Below are 15,958 nucleotides of genomic sequence, written 5' to 3'. Positions count from 1 at the left end.
TATTACTGTACCTCCCTCTCTTTTCTAATCAATCTTACTGCATTTTGTCAGGAAACCTAGATAAAACCATACATATACTCATACTGGAGACACATCAGACAACACATGGTCCCATTAAGCAAATAGGAACCTACTAAAGTAAAACAATCCCAGACCTCCTTCCACTTGTAATCTTATCGTCTAGACCTGTTGCATTGACGTATGGCTTGAGTTCTGTACTTTCTGTCCCTGGGAGATCAAATAGTCAAAATATGTTGTTTAACAATTCTGCTAAGGCCTGAAAAAGTTGGTGCCAGCTTATCAGCTCTTTTTGTTTCACAACCGTTGTACTAAAAACATTTCTTTGGATCTATTTAATTACATTTTCAAATCAAATCTTATTGGTCATGTACGCATATTTTGCAGATGTTATCGCAAGTGGGACGAAATGCTTATGTTTCTAGCTCCAAAGTGGCAGTAATACATCATTCAAAGCAATACATACAAAACCAAAAAATAAAAATAAACACATAAAGACATTTTGGATAGTGTTCCACGCAATGGAAAATAAATGTTTTATTTGAAATTACCGTCTCACTTAATTCACTGGAGTTATTCAAACTCTATCGAATTGAGAAATAATCATTTGAAATCATGTCAGATTAACAAACACTGTTACAGTGATGCTTGTACGAACTCGATCCCAGTCGCAGAGAAACACAGCAAGCAGAGGTAAGGGTAAATCCAGATCTTTACTTAAAGTCTTGTCAGAAACAAGGCAATAGCACAAGAGTGCACTAAACAAAACATAAGACCTAAGCAAGGATCCAGGCCAACAGAGGAACCGAAATAGCCAGGCAACCAGAGAGGGCAATCACACACAGGTGAAACCAATAAGAAACAATTAGGGTAAACTGGAAACTAGAAACAAGGCCATCCAGCAGTAACCTAAGGAAACACACTCAAAATAAAACAGAAACTGTAACAAAAACGCATCCTATTCAATTATTTATATACCCTACGTATGTTAAACATTTTCCACCGTCTCTTACAGCCTGTTTGAGTTCACAACGCCAGGAGCACATCTTATCTTTCACCCAAACACCAGATGTGCTGGGGAGGGAGAGGAATGGCAACCTCGATCCCTCTGTTCGATTAGGAGCGTAATAAAATCAAACAATGGAATGCTGTCAACACTTGATCTTACTAAGATATTGCATTATTAAAGTGTTTGCCGAAAGCTACTAATAACATATTACTATGAACCATACAGTCAACACTCATTTCACTTGACTTCAACTGATAGACCATGAGTACCATGATGCATGAGATGTTTAATAAAGTATAATTGATGTGATGTTGATTTTTGCCCCTCTGCACAACATCGCTTCAGGGTCAATGGCTTTTCTTCCTATCCAGTACAATTATTCAATAGAGTAGGTTAGTTCCATGAAGTCTATTTACCTTCCTTATATCATTCTTCATTTTCTGGAAGGATTTTTGGGTTCATGGAAGCTGCTTTCATTCTCCCACTGTTTGAAATGTCCTGATAGAGAGGAGGAAAAGAGAGTCACTTTCCTCCAAAGAAAAAGTGTGTAACGTTAAGAATTAAAAAAATGTATGCTTATTCCCAATTGTAATTTAGCCTCTGCGTAACCTCTCTAGGGTCAGAGGTCACCATAAAGCAGAACCTGCTTGGTATCCGGGCCCTTAGCTGTAATCCAGTCAGGGTTATTCTCAAGCAATTAAGATGTTCAAATGTATAGCCTACTTTGAGCCTGTGTAGCCTACTTTGACCAGAATGGTCTCAGCTCTGATTTAATGTTTTGACCAGGGGCCCTGAACACTTGGAGGACGAACGTGTTTGTCTCCCCATACGGATATGTCTGTCTATTGTTTGTCTAATAAACCTTTATAGAATTTGTTCGCCTTATCCTTGTATACAGAGTTTCCACACCTTGGGCAAATTCACGATTCCTGACCAGTGTAGCCTACGATGTAACGTTCGTCGTCTGAAGATGAGGAATCAGCGGACCAAAGCGCAGCGTGGTAAGTGTTCATGTTAATTTATTAAAACAGAACACTAAACAAAATAACAAAGAGAATGAAACGAAACAGTCCTGTCTGGTACAGACACAAAAACAGAAAACTACCCACAAAACACAGGTGGGAAAAGGCTACCTAAGTATGGTTCTCAATCAGAGACAACGATAGACAGCTGCCTCTGATTGAGAACCACACCCGGCCAAACACACAGAAACACAAAACATAGAATGCCCCCCCCAACTCACACCCTGACCAAACCAAAATAGAGACATAAAAAAGGAACTAAGGTCAGGGCGTGACAGTACCACCCCCAAAGGTTCGGACTCCGACCGCAAAACCTAAACATATAGGGGAGGGTCTGGGTGGGCATCTATCCGCGGTGGCGGCTCTGGTGCGGGACGTGGACCCCGCTCCACCTTAGGCGTGGCCCACTTAGGTGGCGCCTCTGGAGCGGGGACCCTCGCCGCCGACACCGGACGGGGAACCCTCGCAGCGGGCCCCGGACAGGAGGGCGACTCTGGCAGCTCCGGACAGGAGGGCGACTCTGGCAGCTCCGGACAGGAGGGCGACTCTGGCAGCTCCGGGCTGGAGGGCGACTCTGGCAGCTCCGGGCTGGAGGGCGACTCTGGCAGCTCCGGGCTGGAGGGCGACTCTGGCAGCTCCGGGCTGGAGGGCGACTCTGGCAGCTCCGGGCTGGAGGGCGACTCTGGCAGCTCCGGGCTGGAGGGCGACTCTGGCAGCTCCGGGCTGGAGGGCGACTCTGGAGGGAGGAGACGCAGAGACAGCCTGGTGCGTGGGGCTGCCACAGGGCCCACTAGGCTGGGGAGACCTACAGGAGGCCCGGTGCGTAGAGGAGGCACCGGATAAACCGGGCTGTGGGGGAGCACTGGAGCTCTGGTGAGCAGCCTTGGCACCACTCCTCCAGGCTGAATGCCCACTTTAGCCTGGCCCCTCCAGAGTGCAGGCACAGGTCGAACCGTGCTGTGGGGGAGCACTGGAGATCTGGTGCTTACCGCTCGCACCTCTCCATTAGGCTCAATGCCCACTTTATCCCGGCACGGGCGGAGCGCAGGCATAGGACGAACAGCACCCTCTCAGCGCCCCGGAGACACAGTACGCAGAGCCGGCGCAGGATACCCTGGGCCGAAACGGCGCACCGGAGACCAAACACGCTGAGCTGGCACAATCCACCCTGGCTGGATGCCCACTCTCGCATGGCACTTGCGGGGGGCTGGCCTATAGCGCTCCGGGCTATGAGCGCGCACTGGCGACACCGTGCGCTTCACCGCATAACACGGTGCCTGACCACTACCACGCTGCTTCCGGTAAGCACGGGGAGTTGGCTCAGGTCTATCGCCTGACTCCGCCAATCTCCCTGTGTACCCCCCCAAAAAATGTTTTGGGGCTGCCTCTCGTGCCTGCTGCGCTGCCTTGCCTCATATTTGCTGCCTCTCAGCTATAGCTGCCTCCAGCTCTTTTTTCGGGCGGCGATATTCCCCAGCCTGTCTCCAGGGTCCCTTACCGTCCAATATCTCCTCCCAAGTCCAAGAGTCCTGAACCCTCTGCTCCTCGTTACCACGCTACTTGGTCCGTTGGTGGTGGGTAGTTCTGTAACGTTTTTCGTCGTCGGATGAAGAGTAGTCGGACCAAAGCGCAGCGTGGTAAGTGTTCATGTTAATTTATTAAAACAGAACACTAAACAAAATAACAAAGAGAATGAAACGAAACAGTCCTGTCTGGTACAGACACAAAGACAGAAAACAACTACCCACAAAACACAGGTGGGAAAAGGCTACCTAAGTATGGTTCTCAATCAGAGACAACAATAGACAGCTGCCTCTGATTGAGAACCACACCCGGCCAAACACACAGAAATAGAAAACATAGAACACAAAACATAGAATGCCCACCCCAACTCACGCCCTGACCAAACCAAAATAGAGACATAAAAAAGGAACTAAGGTCAGGGCGTGATACTCACCAATAGGGGATAGACTGAACTACAGACACATAATCTCATTTCATCAATCTAAATCAACGCCAGTACAATCAGCATATCAATATGATTTATGAGACAGGTATCGTGTTCAAAAGCACAGTTTTCGATGACTGGCGTGGCTTACTCCACACTTTTTATGCGTCCCAGTAATGAGGTAATGTAATGCTATTGATGTCATGCTACTTGTTTGGACAATACAACTGAGGGATCATTTACTATATAAAAAGGATGCAATTTACTACATTTAGGTCAGTGCATCCCCAATCACAGAGACAAACAGACCCCGACCTGGACTCTCAAAGAAGAAAAAACATAAGAATCAATGATTAACAGTGGAGGGGAATTAAATATGGATAAATAGGTTACTTTACATATTGAGGGACACATTTTTCAATGGCATTACAGGATCTGTGCGGTTTCAAGGACTATTTTCTCAACTCTAGATGGAATTTTCCAGCTTCACATCGCATGGCCCAGGAAGACACCTGCATGCTTTTTGGGAAGAGAACCAGAGATATATCAAGCAGGGGATTGTCGTGGAGCAACAGTGAGAGCCCACTGCATCTTTATATACCAGCTGCGGAATACCTCAGTGAAAGCCCAATACAGTTTGGCCAAATCAACCCCAACACTGCAACAAACCATATCACCCCCCTTCACCAGGATTCAAACCTACCTTTCCTCTCTTTTCCTCCTGGCTTTCCTCCCTCCTCCTCTCCCTCTGTCCCTCTGCCTTTCCCCATGTCTCATGGTACCACAACCCTGGCCTTCATGTTCCAGGGGGGAGTGATAGCTGCAGCAGACACACGGTCCAGCTGCAATGGGCTTGTGGCCTGCCCAGCCTCCCAGAAGATCCTGCCTGTCCACTCCCACTTGGTGGGCACCACCTCGGGCACATCCGCCGACTGTGCCCTATGGAAGAGGATCCTGGCTCGGGAGCTCCGGCTTTACCAGCTCCGCCATGGCAGAAGGCTGTCCACAGCTGGCGCTGCCAAGCTACTAGCCTACATGCTGCACCCGTTTAAGGGCACTGAGCTGTGTGTGGCAGCCACCTTGTGTGGTTGGGACGGAGGTGAGGTGGAAACATGTCCTCTTGAGCATAGCAGCAAAGGGGTGGATCAGCAAGAGAACAGATCAAAGATGGGGAATGAAACAGACGATCTGTCAAAGACATCAGAAAGTGACTCAATCTCTCAAGCAGAGGCACGGGGAAGGAATCCGTGCCTCTCACCAGCCATGAGTCGGCAGCACTGTTCTGCTAGAGGTAAACAGCTAGGGCTCTCTGGCCCCAGCTTGTACTACGTCTGCAGTGACGGGACTCGCCTGCAGGGAGCGCTGTTCTCTGTGGGCTCTGGCTCGCCCTATGCCTACTCTGTGCTGGATGGAGGGGTACGGTGGGGGCTGACGGTGGAGGAGGCCATCTCACTGGCCAGAGAGGCTGTGTACAGGGCCACACACAGGGATGCATACTCTGGGAACTGTGTCGATGTGTACCATATCACCTCACATGGGTGGACTCGCAGGGACAGAGAGGAACTGAGAGAGGAGTATTACAGAGAGAAGGAGAGAGAAAGAGTGAAGGTGAAGGAAAGGAGGGAGAAACAGGAAGGAGTGGAAGATGGGCAGAGCAGTGGTAGAAAGAAGTGAAACTAAAGAAGGATAAAGAGAGTTGGAAATAAAGGCTTAGAAGAAGAAAGAAAACAAGAAACTTGTAAGCGACCAAAAACTGTACCCTACAGGGTTTTACTGAGATTGTTTGTAGACCAATGAATATTGATCCTTTTTGTAAACATCATAAATTAAATTAACATAAATTAACATGTGTTAATTTATGTTCAAAACCAGATTATGGACTAGATTATTCACATTATTCACATTTATTCTTGATAGAAATGTAGTGCTTGATTTAGAATTTAGTCTTGAACCACAATGACGTTGAATTAAAAACATATTTATTTCGGAGAATTCATCAGAAAAATAATTTCGGAGAATTGCCAAGACGTCTCTGGAGGCATTAATGCAAGATGTCCCTGGACTGCAGAAGGAAGGTGGGCCACAACCTGGTCCTCAACCTGCATCTACCTTGTTTCCTGTGAATCAGACAACCACAGGGAGTCTACGGTAAGGCTCATAGAGGTTGTGAAGGAGGCTCCTCTCCTCTGGGGTCGGCCCAGGCTGCAGGGCTGGATGAGGATGTGCGGGCCCTGTCCACATGATGGAGGCTCTGTGCCTCTCGGGAGATAAAAGGGGCACGATCTGCCAGTAGAAAGAAGTAAGGCCAAGAGGTCACTGTTGGGTGCGCCTGCATCTTATCAAAGGATATGCATGGTTCCTTGGGGTAGTATGGTTGAGACTTCCAAGACTTAACAGTCACCAGCAGACAGGTAATCTCTGAAACTATCCATAAGAAACATGTACTCACGCCTTTCCTCTTCATTTTCAATTTTCAATTTTCAAAATTAAGCTCTTGGAAAGTTTCTTGTCTTTATAAAATAAAATAAGAATTTAGAAGCATAATTCAAATCTAAATCAAAATCAAATCAAATTATTTTTGTCACATGCGCCGAATACAACATGTTCAGTGAAATGCTTACTTACAAGACCTTAACCAACAATGCAGTTTTAAGAAAAATACCTAAAAAAATTGCCATGGAAACAGAACACAATACAGCTTTTATGACATTATAAGAACTGTGATGTCATTCATTGTTTAGGTATGTTGACGGGAGGAGGGGAGAATGGGGAGGCGGGATAGGTTAATAAAAATAATAATGATATGAATTTATTACATTTCTATAGCGCTTTTCATAGAATCTCAAAGCGCTTCAAGAGCAAAAAAACAAACAAGCAATATATCATGACAGGTCAACCAAGGTTGAAGATGAGGTGAGGCTGTAAAATCCATAAAATAATTTTTGAAGGTAAATCAATCATACTGTGTGTTCAGAGATCTTCAGTACAGTAAAACTACATGTCATTTCTCTCAACAAATAAGAAATATGTATCATGAAGCCTAATACTGCATTTTCATCATCGTGAACCATCATATTTTCATAAAGATTTTTCTTTATCATGTGTAAACAAACTTCTACCAAATAATAACCCATAATGAACTTCTATAATATCGAAATACCCTTTTCCTCTCTGCCTATAGAACTATGGGGCAAAACAAAGGGGGTTGGCTTAGATTGTTGACAACATAAAAACTATATTTCGTCACCAATGTTTATTGAACATTTTTAAATAAATGTGCACAATGAGCAGTTGTTGTCTCTCAAATACATTGTTACAGTTGTTGGTTAGCTAGCGAGCAATTTTTTTGCCATATTAGCATAGACTTGACATCAGTCAAAGCATCTCAAAACAAGACATGGTATCAAGAACAAGCCACCTATGATTCCACACATGGCAGCTTCTTGACATTGTGGCTAGCTATCTGGCCATCCAGAATCACAACAACACACAGACTTCTGCCCCATTGAAGCATGTGCATCGTTTTCGTAACCCATCTGTAGCTGACAATGAACTATAGGGAATCATCCAAATATCTTAGTGGGGCCAACTACAATTACTGGGTCATCTCTTAGAGATGAAGGACTCTAATGTCCAAAATCCCATTTTAGCATGGGCAGCCCCATTGAGGACTTTCTCCATTTTGAAGTAGTCAGCTGGGTGCGATTTCCTATGCGTTAAGGAAGGGTCACATAATTCCACACAGGTCATCAGGAGGGATCGGCCAATGCATTATACTTGTGAGCAAACATTCCATAACTGCAGGTGGCAGTAAATCGCCAACCTTGGCTTTATACCGGTTCAAACAACACACTCCAAGTGGCAGTACGTACCCTTTTAGTTTGTTTACCAACTTATAGAAGTAGATGGCCTCAATGGTGGTGCCCATGCTTTCACAGACGCCATAATGGGACAGATACAACACAGATAGGATCATGCCAAGCCATACAGAGGGTACTCTAGCAAACAAACAGCAGAGACCTGAGGACACCATCCAACCTGGAACTGAGTGAGTAGTGTTTGGTCTGATGCTATTTTGAAAGCCAAGAATAAAAATAAAAAATAAAAATAAAGTACATGGCAATGATATATTTTACTTTATGGGGACTAAATGCTGAGTTAAGGCTCCCAGGCTTGCAAGGACAGACCAGATACAAATTAAATTAGCACTAAGGAGTGAAGTAAAAGGTGTCGAGGCCTTTGGGCCCAACAAGTGGCAGGAGTCTTTGAAGCAGCCTCTGAAGCCCCCTCCTGCTGTTCAAAGACCATTCACTGCCATTTTCTACAAGAAATCTGCCTCAGAAATAAAAGCTTCTCCCAAGTGGGTGTGACACCTACTCCCGTTACCTGCTGCACTGCTGCTTGGATTCCACCTGGCGATCTGTTCACAGTCTGCCATGGCCTGTCTCCCCTGTCTGGTACAGGTACCCCCACCACACTCACCACTCTCTCCCGAGCTTTCGCTCGCCTCCAGCACTCACACACTGTTGGGGTGAGTGACTCTGAACTTACAATGGCTATCCCAAAGTCATTATATATTTAAAAAAATTATTCTGCATTTTGCTATTTGCCTCATGACTCCTGCACACTTTGTTGACTACAAACTTTCTTTACCCAACCATGGGACAGACTATGTATGTTCCCACACTAGGGACTCTGACTCTCTATTGGTTACTCAGACTTTGGCCTCCCATCCTATTCTAACCACCTCTCGCTTTGTAATCATGTTACCTGATGAAATTGCTGTACAATATGATCTTGTTGCCATCTGATGCACATTCAGATGTCATAAATCAGCACTGCAGAGCTCTCCCTGTCCTATGCCGTGCCTTGATTGTATTACTTTTGATGATATCTGGAAATGTGCATGTACACCCTGGCCCATCTACTGTTGCTAGCCTCAATTCTGACTTGTGCTCTGATATCTGCTTCACTGATTTCTGCTCTCGTAAAAGCCTGGGTTTTCTGTATGATAACACAAGAAGCGTATTACCTAAAATGGATCAATTGAAAGTGTGGGTTCACAGCTCCAATCCAGATGTGTTGGTCATTACTGAGATGTGGTTAAGGAAGAGTGTTTTGAATACTGATGTTAACCTTTCTGGTTATAACCTTTTTTGGCAAGACAGATCTTACAAAGGTGGGGGAGTGGAAATCTTTACCAAGGATCAACTTCAGTGCTCAGTTGTCTCCACCAATTCTCTCCCAAAACAATTAGATTTGTTGGTTTTAAGCATTAAACTTTCAAATAGCTCTTTGTTGACTGTTGCTGGGTGCTATCGTCCTCCATCAGCACCGGCCTGTACCCTACCTGCCCTAAGCTCTCTCCTGGCCCCTTACACTAAATCTGAATTTGTACTGCTAGGTGACCTAACCATGGGACATGCTTAAACCACCTGACCAAGTCCTAAAGCAATGGGACTCCCTAAATCTTTCTCAGATTATTACCAATCCCACAAGGTATGACTCCAAACACCCAGAAAAGGCTACTCTCCTTGATGTTATCCTCACAAATAATCCTGATAGGTATCAGTCTGGTGTTTTCTGTAATGACCTTAGTGATCACTGTTTTACAGCCTGCGTTCATAACGGCTGCTAGGTGAAACGACCTGTCCTGATTTGTCATAGATGCTTGCTAAAAATCTTTAATGAGCAAGCATTCCTTCATGAACTGGCCTCTGTAAAATGGTATAGAATCAGCTTGATCGCTTCTGTCGAAGACACTTGGACCTTCTTTTTTTAATATTTCAGTGGTATTGTTAACAAACACGCCCCCTTAAAGAAAATTAGAATAAAAAACATGTTCAGCCACTGGTTCAACCGTGATCTTGCAGAGTTACTCCACCTCAAGAATTGCATTTGGCGAAAGGCTCGGCACACACATACTCAGGCTGACTGGCTATTGTTCAGGCAAATGAGAAAAAAGTGCACTCAGGCTATCTGGAAGGCCAAAGTTAGTTACTTTAAGAAGCAGTTCTCTCTCTGTGGGTCTAACCCCAAGAAGTTCTGGAAAACAGCTAAAGACCTGGAGAATAAACCCTCCTCCTCACAGCTGCCCATGTCCCTTAATGTTGATGATGTGGTTGTTACTGACAAGAAGCACATGGCTGAGCTCTTTAATCACCACTTCATTAAGTGAGGATTCCTACTTGACTCAGCCATGCCTCCTTGCCCGTCTAACATTTCCTCATCTCCCACCCTTTCCAATGCGACTATCCCTGATGCTTCTCACTCTTTTCCCCCTGCCGACCTACAAAGTTTCTCCATGCCGGCAGTCACTGAGTCCGAGGTGCTAAAGGAGCTCCTTAAACTTGACCCCGAAAAAACATCTGGGTCAGATGGTTTAGACCCTTTCTTCTTTAAGGTTGCTGCCCCTATCATCGCCAAGCCTATCTCCAAACTTGTTAACTTGTCTCTGCTTTCTGGGGAGGTTCCCATTGCTTGGAAGGCAGCCACAGTTTGTCCTTTATTTAAAGGGGGAGATTAAGCTGATCCAAACTGTTATAGGCCTATTTCTATGTTGTCCTGTTTATCAAAAGTGTTGGAAAAACTTGTCAATAATCAACTGACTGGCTTTCTTGATGTCTATAGTATTCTCTCGGGTATGCAATCTGGTTTCCGCTCAGGTTATGGATGTGTCATTGCAACCTTAAAGGTCCTCAATGATGTCACCATTGCCCTTGATTCTAAGCAATATTGTCCTGCTATTTTTATTGACTTGGCCAAAGCTTTTGATTGCTATGTTGTTGTCTTAGGTCTCTATATGGTGTTGTGTTGTCTCTCTTGTTGTGATGTGTGTTTTGTCCTATATTTATATTGTATTTATTTTTTATTTTGTATCCTGCAGGCCTTTTGCCTTTTGGTAGGCCGTCATTGTAAATAAGAATTTGTTCTTAACTGACTTGTCTAGTTAAATAATGGTTAAATAAAATGAAAAAATAAAATAAAATGCCGCATTTAAAACAACTGGGAACTCGGAAAAATACGAGGTCAAATCATGACATCGGTGATCCGTTCCGGTCGAAAAGTCGGAGCTCCAGAAAGAGGTCTAAGTTCCCGAGTTGAAATTCAGAGTTGGATGACCGTTCAAATCGTTTTTTCCCCAAATCGTTTTTTTCCAGTCGGAGCTCGATTTTTCCGAATTCCCAGTTGATTTGAACGTACGGAAGTCGGATACCCTATCGTCATCATCATCCGTAGTTCAAAGATGGCTCTTGCTAGTGTGTTGCAGAGTGAGTCAGTAGATTTTTCCAACTATGGTCGCCAGCGTCGTGGCTTCGCCAGTGGTTTGTATGAAACAGAGTTGGGTTTGGAGTCTGTTGGAGGAGATAGCCTCTCTTTCGCTCTGAGAACCTCGTGCTCTAACGGAGATGGACCAGATAGAAAGATTGAATTCCTTCATGGCACAACCACTTTAGCCTTCAAAGTAAGTATGCTAGCTAATTTTCATGGTAGCTAGCTAATATGCTTGCTAGCGAACGGTGGCTATCGACATAGCTAACTTTAGTTAGTTAAGAATAGTTCGCCAACAGTTTGCACGATAGCTAGCTAGCTTGTATCATCAAGGAATTAACTGTAACGCTAACGTTATGAAACGCCATTGTCACAGTTTAAGAGAAGTTAATCACGCATCCACGTACATTTTGCTTTCTATACCTAACTAACGTTAGTTAGATCTTTAGTTGGGCCATGTATTACTGAATATGAAATAACTAACTACAGCGTTCCAATGCAAAAACATTAACTTACTGAACCAACGTGAGGTGCAGCCCATAAGCAATTCTCACCTGTGACAGCTAACACTTCCAGGTCACCTGTGTACCTACAAGTGACCTATAACCCCATGTGAAAGGGCTCCTAGTAACATCCTTAGACAGACAACACAAACAACATATTGAATGAGAACATAGGCAGACTAAAATGGCTCCTCCATGGCCATTTTAGCTATCTCGATAGGCTACTTGTTTAAACAATTACATCTGAAATAATCAAGGCTAACCATTGTCTTCTGCCTCATATCCATTCTCCCTAGTTTCAGCATGGTGTCATTGTGGCTGTGGACTCCAGAGCCACAGCCGGCTCCTACATCGCCTCCCAGACAGTGAAGAAGGTAATAGAGATCAACCCCTACCTGCTGGGCACCATGGCTGGAGGTGCAGCTGACTGCAGTTTCTGGGAGCGCTTGCTGGCCCGCCAGTGCCGTGTCTATGAGCTCCGCAACAAGGAACGCATCTCAGTGGCAGCTGCCTCAAAACTGCTGGCCAACATGGTGTACCAGTACAAAGGCATGGGCCTTAGCATGGGAACCATGGTGTGTGGCTGGGACAAGACTGGACCAGGTATGGATATGATATGAACTGTGTGCGTCACTGTTCTAGCTTAATAGCAGTATAGCATCCCTCACTGTCGATGTCCTCTTACTGGGCTCAAACAAGTGATCCTCTGCTTCGCAAACACACAGGACCGCCCACTTGACAACTTGCTAGCCAGTTGCTCCACCAAAAAGTAAGCCATTCGGCAACATGAGTGGAGACATTTGAAGCTGTGGAGTGAGCTTACAGTACGATCTTGTCTCTGTTACACGTGCACCAACTGACGTCATAGTCTAAGCTGGATAGGGACAATATATATTAGCTAACCCATTCTATCACACATAAGATCAGCCCTGATAAATCTAAAACTAGGTTCAATCAGGATGGAAGATCCATGTTATAGCGCGATTGAAATGTAAAGGGATTTTCCGATTGAGCTGACGTGCATTTTTTACGGCAAACATCTTTAAATTTCAATCACTATAATGCGGATATTCCGTGGTCTGGATGAAATCTAGACCCTAATCTCTATCAGATCTTGCGGTCTTAGACTGCAAGATTGGACAACTAGGGATCTGAATTTTGAATTACACACGTGAGCCACAAACTCAACAAAAAAAGAAACGTCCTCTCACTGTCAACTGTCTTTATTTTCAGCAAACTTAACATGTGTAAATATTTGTATGGACATAAGATTCAACAACTGAGACACAAACTGAACAAGTTCCACAGACATGTGACTAACAGAAATTGAATAATATGTCCCTGAACAAAGGGGGGATCAAAATCAAAAGTAACAGTCAGTATGTGGTGTGGCCACCAGCTGCATAAAGTACTGCAGTGCATCTCCTCCTCATGGACTGCACCAGATTTGCCAGTTCTTGCTGTGAGATGTTACCCCACTCATCCACCAAGGCACCTGAAAGTTCCCAGACCTTTCTGGGGGGGAATGGCCCTAGCCCTCACCCTCCGATCCAACAGGTCCCAGACGTCCTCAATGGGATTGAGATCCGGGCTCTTCACTGGCCATGGCAGAACACTGACATTCCTGTCTTGCAGGCAATCACGCACAGAATGAGCAGTATGGCTGGTGGCATTGTCATGCTGGAGGGTCATGTCAGGATGAGCCTGCAGGAAGGGTACCACATGAGGGAGGAGGATGTCTTCCCTGTAATGCACAGCATTGAGATTGCCTGCAATGACAACAAGCTCAGTCCAATGAAGCTGTGACACACCGCCCAAGACCATGACGGACCCTCCACCTCCAAATCAATCCCGCTCCAGAGTACAGGCCTCATTGTAACGCTCATTCCTTCGACAATAAACGCGAATCCAACCATCACCCCTGGTGAGACAAAACCACGACTCGTCAGTGAAGAGCACTTTTTGCCAGTCCTGTCTGGTCCAGCGACGGTGGTTTTGTGCCCATAGGTGACGTTGTTGCCGGTGGTGTCTGGTGAAGACCTGCCTTACAACAGGCCTACAAGCCCTCAGTCCAGCCTCTCTCAGCCTATTGCGGACAGTCTGAGCACTTATGGAGGGATTGTGCGTTCCTGGTGTAACTCGGGCAATTGTTGTTGCCATCCTGTACCTGTCCCGCAGGTGTGATGTTCGGATGTACTGATCCTGTGCAGATGTTGTTACACGTGGTCTGCCACTGCGAGGACGATCAGCTGTCCATCTATCTCCCTGTAGCGCTGTCTTAGGCGTCTCACAGTACGGACATTGCAATTTATTGCCCTGGCCACATCTGCAGTCCTCATGCCTCCTTGCAGCATGCCTAAGGTACGTTCACGCAGATGAGCAAGGACCCTGGGCATCTTTCTTTTGGTGTTTTTCAGAGTCAGTAGAAAGGCCTCTTTAGTGTCCTAAGTTTTCATAACTGTGACCTTAATTGCCTACCGTCTGTAAGCTGTTAGTGTCTTAACGACCGTTCCACAGGTGCATGTTCATTAATTGTTTATGGTTTATTGAACAAGCATGGGAGACAGTGTTTAGACCCTTTACAATGAAGATCTGTGAAGCTTTTAATTATTTTTTTTTTACAAATTATCTTTGAAAGACAGGATCCTGAAAAAGGGATGTTTCTTTTTTTGCTGAGTTTACATGTTGATGTAGCGTAAATGTCATATCTCCCATGATTTTATAAATGTATGGCACATCCTTCCCCTTAGGGAGGGAAAGCTCCTATTAAGGTGCACTAAAGACAAAAATCGAAAAGAGGAACACACCGTCCTATCACCTCAGACCACAGTACAGCAGCCGTCATTTATTTTTATTTCCCAACGATTCTACATGTTCAATCTCCTCCATTCGTCGACACCAACAGGTGATTTACTGCACATGGCTAACGTTCGCTAATATTAACATTTCACTTTCTCCCCCTTCCAGGTCTCTACTACGTGGACTCTGAGGGTAACCGTGTGTGTGGGGACCTGTTTGCGGTGGGCTCTGGCTCCATGTACGCGTATGGCATTGTGGACAGCGGTCTGAAGCAGAAGGACCTGACAGTGGAGGAGGCCTGTGATCTGGGTCGCAGGGCCATCTATCAGGCCACATACCGTGACGCCTACAGTGGAGGACAGGTCAACCTCTACCACGTCCACAGTGAGGGCTGGACCAGAGTGTCCCAGTCAGATGTCCTAATGTTGCACCAACAGTACCAGTCAGAGAAGGCATAGAGAGGAGATGGTTCATGTATGGCGAGAGAAGGGCAGGGGTTAATAGAATGTAGGGGAGGGTAGATGTTATGTGACAGCCTTGGGGAGACCATTCAATCAAAAAAGAATGGTGTTTACACACATCCAAGCTTGGCACAGGATCTGGATGACTAATATTAAAGATATTTGTAACCTGGTTGTCACTATATTTTCCATGCTCTGCCAGGGATAAAGGGGTGTTGCTACGTAGTGGCGTTGTTGACTTTATTTTTTTTTATTTTGACTGCTCTAACATTTTCAATAAATGTTCTCATTCATTCTCATCTGTGTGCTTTTTATTTTATTGGTAGCAGTGAATTGAACAGACCAGTAATAAGATTACATTATTGTCATGAAGGATTAGGGCAAAGGAAATATGAGTTTTCAGTGAAAACAGCAATAGCGCTACTCTCACTTTCAAGGCTAAAGGAATTAACCAGTTTCAGTATGCAGCCCAGACATCAAATTTTATTTGTCACCTGTGCAGACCTTACAGTGAAATGCTTACTTACAAGCCCTTAACTAACAATGCAGTTAAGAAAATACCTAAAGGGGAAAACACATAACATTAAATAGCTATATACAGGGAGTATAGGGGTTATATGTACATGTAGAGTTAGGGACTATGCATAGATACGAGTAGCAGTAGTGGGGGAGGGGGGCAATGCAAATAGTCTCGTTAGTGATTTGATTAGATGTTCAGGGGTCTTATGGCTTGGGGGTAGATGCTGTTTAGAAGCCTCTTGGACCTAGACTTGGCGCTCTGGTACCGCTTGCCGTGCGATAGCAGAGAGAACAGTCTATGACTAGGGTGGCTGGAGTCTTTGACAATTTTTAGGGCCTTCCTCTGGCACCGGCTGGTATAGAGGTCCTGGATGGCAGGAAGCTTGGCCCCGGTGATGTACTGGGCC

General features: G+C 45.1%; 2 protein-coding genes across 2 annotated transcripts; both read left to right on the top strand.

The window, feature by feature from the left end:
* The first annotated feature begins 4,765 nt into the window (after positions 1 to 4,765).
* LOC139540605 (proteasome subunit beta type-11-like) lies at positions 4,766 to 5,671 on the top strand. The gene is made up of 2 exons (XM_071344426.1): positions 4,766 to 5,096; positions 5,301 to 5,671. Exons 1-2 carry the CDS (start codon positions 4,766 to 4,768, stop codon positions 5,669 to 5,671), a joined length of 702 nt encoding a protein of 233 aa, XP_071200527.1.
* A 5,527-nt stretch (positions 5,672 to 11,198) lies between these two features.
* Positions 11,199 to 15,331, top strand: LOC139541272 (proteasome subunit beta type-5-like). The gene is made up of 3 exons (XM_071345734.1): positions 11,199 to 11,462; positions 12,069 to 12,375; positions 14,740 to 15,331. The coding sequence occupies exons 1-3, from the start codon at positions 11,244 to 11,246 to the stop codon at positions 15,027 to 15,029; spliced, it is 816 nt and encodes a 271-aa protein (XP_071201835.1). The 5' UTR covers positions 11,199 to 11,243; the 3' UTR covers positions 15,030 to 15,331.
* The last annotated feature ends 627 nt before the right edge of the window (positions 15,332 to 15,958 follow it).

The sequence above is a fragment of the Salvelinus alpinus genome, chromosome 16 (assembly GCF_045679555.1).
Source record: "Salvelinus alpinus chromosome 16, SLU_Salpinus.1, whole genome shotgun sequence".
Taxonomy (NCBI): Eukaryota; Metazoa; Chordata; class Actinopteri; order Salmoniformes; family Salmonidae; genus Salvelinus; species Salvelinus alpinus.
Note: the sequence above shows the minus strand (reverse complement) of the source record. Positions and strands in the feature narration are given on the sequence as shown.